We start from the raw sequence: 6,773 nt of genomic DNA, 5'->3' as shown, positions 1-6,773 counted from the left end.
ATTGGTAGGAACGACACCTGCTCTTCCTTTGATGCGTTCATTTAGCAGAGGGAATGTGGGGATAAGAAAGCTGAAGCGGGAGATTTGCTCCTCAAAAGCATGGTTGCACGATTCCTGTACTTCCATTGATAACTTTTCAGTGTTTTCTTGTAACTTGCTCTGTGTAGTTAGCATGGAATTTCAGTGAAAAGAATGCAATTCCCAGCAACAAAAGAGAAATACTTATGACTAATCTCATGCATGCTTTTTCATATTATCCCACTATATCTCTTCTCTGCCTTTCCTTGCTAAATTCACATTTTCAAGATGATTAATCCCAACTCTTTCTCAGAAATGCATTGACATTACTGTGTCAGCTGCTTGGGAAACAACACCACTGGCCAACAATACATGACCACGTAAACAGGCTTCTACAGAGCACTTTGACTCTTCTGGAAAATGAATACTGCAAAAGCGACAAATAATGTTCGTGGGGATTTGCCTCAGATTCAACCACAACATGATTATGCCCTCTGATTTTCTGTTCTGTTTCCAGCTGCACTAAGGCACTGTGCATTAAGCTACTGAATAACAAATGTGAATAACAAATCAGCCATTTTGAGGGAGCACACATTGTTACTGTTACGACATTCTTGCAATTATTTTGCAATTTCTGTGAAGCCTGAGCTCCAGTCCATGTATTTTCTCCAGTGAGACTGCGTCACAGCTGACCCAGCTGACTCCTGTTCTTTTCTGAGGAAATGACAGTAGAAGGGGAGGGAGAAATGCAAGACAACGCACGCTGATTTTTCTCACTCCCAACCCAAGCTGGGAGCTAGAGCTGCCTGCAGGATGGGAGGGCCATTGCACAGTTATATATTTTGGCAGGCTATGGTTTTTTTGACTTGAAGTAGGCATTTCTGCATGCTTTCCTATGCCAGATATTTTAAGCATCTTAATACAACTATCTACACTGCTTATGGCACAGCAGATGCACAAATTCCATACCAAATGGCCCCTATATGCAGCCAGTCCATTGCTACGCTGCCCTCTCCATCCTATCTCTCATCACATACAGAAGTGGTAAGGACAGTCTGTTCCTTGGTCTATCATCTCTAAAACGGGGAGGGGGGGGGGAAATGATTAAGAAATAAAAAGATTAAAAAAAAAAAAAAAAAACAACAACCAAAACTGTAAGGTAACATAAAAAGACGTAGGAAATACCTTCAGTAGGAAAGTACTGACCTTAATGAAGATTTAAAGATGATGAGACAGAAAGACGGAACTAACATAAACCAAAATCTGTGAGTTAGCTGAAAGCCTTTTTATTTCCCTAACAGCAGAAAATTAAAGGCCTAGACATTCCCTGCTTCCTTATGTTAACTAATTGGTAGCAGAACTGATTACAGGAAAACAAATCATTATTTTCCTCTTCATATGGCTGTAAAAATTACCCATTCATTTCAGCATTGTCTTATAACCAGTTAATAGCATCCATTTGTGAAGATCCTCAGCAAAGTTTGTGGATGACCAAACTGTGTGGTGCAGCTGGCACACAGAAGGGAAGGTGGGAAGGGATGCCATCCAGAGAGATCCTGACAAGCACAAGTGGTGGAACCATGTGAAATTCAACAAGGCCAGGAGCAAGGCCCTGGACCTGGACTGAGGCAATCCCAGGCACAAATACAGGCTGAAGTGGGGATGGGATTGAGAGCAGCCATGAGGAGAAGAACTTGGAGGTGCTGGTTGATGAGAAGGTCAACATGAGCCAGCAATCTACACTGCAGACCAGAAAGCCAACTATGCCCTGGGCTGCATCAAAAGCAGCATGACCAGCCAGGGTGAGGAAGGGGATTGCCTCTGCTACACTCTCTGCTGAGGCCCCATCTGCAACATTTAGGACATAAGCCTATTGAGATCCAGAGGAGGCCACAAAGATGCTCAGAGGAATGGAAATCCTCTCCTAAGGAGACAAGCCGAAGGAGCTAGGGCTATTCAGCCTAGGGAAGGTGCTGGCGAGATCTCGCTGCGGCCTGCCAGTACTTAAATGGGCCTACAGGAAAGCTGGGGAGGGGCTCTTTATGAGGCAGTGTAGCGATAGGACAAGGAGGGAATGGCTTTAGATTTAAAGAGGCGAGGTTTAGGTTGTATGTTAAGAATATATACTTTACTCAGAGGGTGGTGAGGCACTGGCACAGCTGCCCAGAGAAGCTGTGGTGCCCCATCCCTGGGGGCACTCAAAGCCAAGTTGGATGGGGCTCGGGGCAGCCTGGTCTGGTGGGTGGCAGCCCTGCCCTGCAGGGAGGAGCCAGGCCATCTTTAAGATCTCTTACAACCCAAATCTTGCTTTATTTTTCCTTTTTTTTTTTTTTTTTTTCTGTTTTTGTTTGTTTGTTTGTTGTGTGCGTGTGCGTTTTGGTTTTTGTCTTTCTTTTGACACGCGACTTCTCTCAATTGCATATGATTAAGATGGGCTGAGTAAAAAGTCCCTCTGGGCAGAGGACTGCGACAGAGAAGCACACAACTCCGGCAGAGCCCAGGGCTCCGCGGGCCGGAGGGGAAGAGGCGGGCCGGCAGAGCCCCACCTGCGTGCTGCCGGGCGGGACTGCCGCTGTCCCCTCCTTCCCTCCGTCCCTCCCTCCGTCCAGGTGTGAGAAGGAGGCGGAAGCGTAAGGCGCGGAGGGAGCCAGCGCCCCCTCGGCGCTGGGCCCCTGCGGGTAATGGCGGGGGTCCGCGCGCTGCTCGTGGTGCTCGCTGTCCTCATCGCCGCCTCGGCGCAGCACCTCCAGCGGGAAGGTAGGGATGGTGGGGCTGCGGGGAGGGATGGGAAACGGCGACGGTGATGGTGATGGTGATGGTGATGGAGGTGGTGATGGTGATGGAGATGAGCGCGCTCGCACTTTGGCCGGGCTGCGAGTGAAGGTGCGCGCAGCCCCGAGCCCGGGCGCTGCCGCCTGCCCGCTTGGTTGGGGGGCGGTTCCGGTGTTCGGCGGCGTGGCTGGGGAGCGGGAACGGGACCGGGCGCGGCGCGCGGTCCCGGAACGTGGCTGAGCTGGGGCACCGGGCTGTCTCGGTTGGAAGTTGGTCTTTGTCGTTCAGGTAAGTGCTGACCGGGTGAACTTTGCGATCTCTGTGCCCTCAGTTTCTGGTATTTAGGTTACGGAAGTAAGTTCTCGAAGCCCTTTTCCTTTGGATGCAGGGAGAGGGAGTGGGTTACCTGCGAGGAGCAGGAGCTTGAGCTCTGAGCTGGCCTGAGCAGGTCCTATAGTTTGTATAATTTTTAGTTCCGATATAACTTACTGTTCCTTTAAGTTTCCAGCAGACAGAGCGGCACTTGCCCTAGCAGAGCTCTGCAGTGCCCGACGTTCGGGTGTGCTCGCTGCCAGCTGCTCTTCTCGCGCTTCCTGGATGCTCCGTGCCGTCTGTGGAGATGGCCCAGGAACAGCCAAATCTCATCTGCAGCCCCATAAGAGTTCCAGCTGTGAGCTCAAAAACAGCACGAGGGGCTTTTCCTCAGTTTCAAAAGCTGCTCGGTTGCTGAAAATGCAGGATGGAAATGCAGGCGGTTCATGCTCTTCCTTACGTGTAAACAGTCTGCTTTGTAGCTGCATGTCCTCTGAAAGACCCTGGAAGGATGTATGAAATAAACGCAGTTATTTGCAGTGACTGCAAATGACCCAGACAGCCCAATGTGAGCTTCATGCTAACATTTCTATTGCCTTTAGCTGTGCCCGTCGCACTGATGCATCACGCTGTCAGCCATTGATTGTAAGCTACATAGTTTAAAGCACTGGCTGTGCAATCGGGTGTTCTGAAGGATAAGTTTCAAACTAAATAATCTAGAACTTCAGTGTGTTGCTTTGGAGGCAAACTAATGACAGCCATTTGCTTGTTAAAACACTTCTAAAAATAAAGAATGAATGTTACACTGTGATTGATTATGGGTTGTTTCAAAGACTGGAAAAGTTGAGACAAACCCATGCTAGAAGGAGACAAACCAGGCTTTCTCCAGCAATAAAGCAGATGTATTTAGAAGCAGATGAAAAAATCCTTGACTGCATCTTTTTTCATACACAGATCTAGCCCTTCCGTGGGAAACGCAACAGCCCATTCATCATGTTCTCCATCTGAACCACCCTTAGACTGTCTATTCATACATCATTCCTCACTGTCTGGTCAAACGTTCTTATCAAAATCTTATGTTCCTTTTTCCTCCCTACCATAAATCTCCTTGATGCCTCCCATTAAACTTCATTGGCTTGCTTTTGAGGTGGGCTCTGCAGCTCTGTTAGAGCCATAGTCTCTGATTTTTATGGCTTGTTGTTGGCATCTGATCCATCATCTTCTCCTCTGTTATGCTGAAAACATTCAAAGTGCATCCAGGCATGTTGTTCCTGCTTTAACAAAATAAAGAAGTTTATGTTTGCCTTATGCAAGAACACAAAGTCCCTCTTCCTACTTCTTTCTCCTTTCATTTCAATGTCACACTACTGTCTGCCTGCCCCTCTCCTGCCCCAGCACTGCAGCTCGTCTGCAATCCTGCTGGATCAGCTAACCCAGTGTCCCCACTCTCTAGACCTTCCCCCTCAAAAAAGACATGTCTGAGTTTGGCAGCATGAGTTGAAGGTTGGTGTGGTGTGAGTGGGACAAGAGAGAGAAATCTGTTTCTCAGGCTTGGTGTGCAGATCTTGCATACCTGGTGTGTTCTTCATCATTCTGGGAGTTAGTTATTACACAACCAAAACTCTACCTGAAAGTTCCCTTAGCAAGGGTTTGGCCTGAAAACCTGATATACTTCAGGGTAATTTTTTTTGTCTCACATTCCTACGTCTCTCATAATTTTTGAGGCATTCCCTTTGCCCTGGTGGTGCCATTGGTGCTTTATCGCTGGGTGCAGTTGTGGGTTATGTGTGCAGAACTGCACAGAAAGTGACTGTGAGGCACGTATGTCTGCTCTGGAACTGGCTACGCTCTGGTAGGGCAGCTGCGAGTCCTGGTGTGCCCATCCTTGTACTGCTGCTCATTGTCACAGGGAAGACCCATCTTCTCCTTCCAACCCTCCCCAGTGTATGAGAGTGTTGTCTCATCTTTGCTTTCCTGTGGGAATGTATATGGTGTGACTGGTCATACTGCCTGCAAATGAGTTTGTGGTTTTTCTTCAGATGCAACTTTGCTCATAATATAAATTATTAAATGAAATGTTGGTTGTCTTATAGATGGAAAACTATTTGGTGCAATCACTGTGGGTAATGTGGGAGTGTGTGCATCAACCGTTACGTGCTTGACCTTTCAAAATATGTTTTCCAACTAGAATTTGTCTCTGTAGCAGTGATAATGAAGTTAATCAGACTCATATGAAGTCTATAAAACACATTGCAGATTTGTATTTATAATAAGTGAATTCCCTGGTAAAGCTGCGTTGCTTCCTGCTCTGCCCTCACAGTAACTTTTTCTTCCCAACTGACTGATTCAAGTCATGCATGAATCATAATAAAAACTGCTGGGTTTTTTTTGGAAACTGAGCTGCTATCTGGCTATCTATGGTGTTCTGACTTAGTATTGACAGACTATAAGTAATTGGCCTGTTTGTGCTCCCATGGAAGGCCAGGGAAGCTGGGCTATTTCTGCTTGGAATCGCTGTGTTGCTGCTGGATCTCCTTTTAAGACCATAATTGTTGCACATGAGTATGTTGTAGTCTTGTCTCGTACCAGTATCAGTACAGTGTGCTTAGTTTTTATTCTCTAGAGGAGAATTTACATGTACTGTAAATTACTGTTTTATTGTATGTCCCAGTTCTGGTGCTACTAGCTTAGTCCTTATCACAGCATCACATAATTGTGGGGGTTGGAAGGGACCTCCAGAGATCATCGTGTCCAACCCCCTGCCAAAGCAGGTTCCCTACAGCAGGTCGCACAGGTAGGCATCCAGGCAGGTCTTGAACATCTCCAGAGAAGGAGACTCCCCCACCTCCCTGGGCAGCCTGTTCCAGTGCTCCGTCACCTCACTGTAAAGAAGTTCTTGTGCACATTTGTGCAGAACTTCCTATGCTGCAGTTTCCGGCCGTTTCCCCTTGTCCTGTCTCCACTCACCACTGAAAACAGTCTGGCCTCTCCATTCTGCCCCCCACACCTCAGATATTTATAGACCTGGATCAGGTCCCCTCTCAGTCTTCTTTTCTCAAGGCTGAACAGACCCAGTTCACTCAGCCTTTCCTCATAGGAGAGATGCTCCAGGCCCTTCATCATCTTCATGGCCCTCCGCTGGACTCTTTCCAAGAGATCCCTGTCTGTTTTGTACTGGGGAGCCCAGAACTGGATGCAGTGCTCCAGATGAGGCCTTACCAGGGCAGAGTAGAGGGGGAGGATCACCTCCCTCACCTAGCTTAGCTGATGTTTATATATACACATATATATCTTAAATAAGAGGCTTTGAAATTCCAGTGACTAAAATCTCAGTCACTCATAATCTCATAAAGGCTGAACAGCTTTGCATGTAATCTGCTATAGAAACATTTCATGTGAGACCTGGCATGAAGAACCATTCTTCCCTGAGAAAACAGCCGTGATACTTTTGGCTTTGCCTGTGCTGAGTGTTGCAGCCATGAAATAGAAGTTAATGTTGGGAAGGAGAGCACCAGGAGGTATCTGACAAGAGGAGGCTTTACCATGTGCTGGCAGATGGAGGGCATCTGCACTACAGCTGTTGTACATGGGTTAATGGCTTTATTATGGCTGTATGTACTCAAACCAGGCAAAAGGAGAATGACTGGGGCGGGGGGGGGGGGGGGGGGGGG

General features: G+C 47.5%; 1 protein-coding gene across 1 annotated transcript in view; it reads left to right on the top strand.

Moving 5' to 3' along the window:
• The first annotated feature begins 2,669 nt into the window (after positions 1–2,669).
• Positions 2,670–6,773, top strand: part of CDCP1 (CUB domain containing protein 1) — a 23,660-nt gene continuing 19,556 nt past the window's right edge. Inside the window, exon 1 of the mRNA XM_042817367.1 lies at positions 2,670–2,775. Coding sequence (XP_042673301.1) covers positions 2,700–2,775 — 76 coding nt within the window. The 5' untranslated portion in view covers positions 2,670–2,699. The remainder of the gene's footprint in view (positions 2,776–6,773) is intronic.

This window comes from Centrocercus urophasianus, unplaced genomic scaffold (genome assembly GCF_019232065.1).
Source record: "Centrocercus urophasianus isolate 14NV4802_14NV808 unplaced genomic scaffold, USGS_Curo_1.0 seq_16, whole genome shotgun sequence".
In the NCBI taxonomy this organism is placed as follows: Eukaryota; Metazoa; Chordata; class Aves; order Galliformes; family Phasianidae; genus Centrocercus; species Centrocercus urophasianus.
This window is presented reverse-complemented; position numbering and strand designations above follow the sequence as displayed.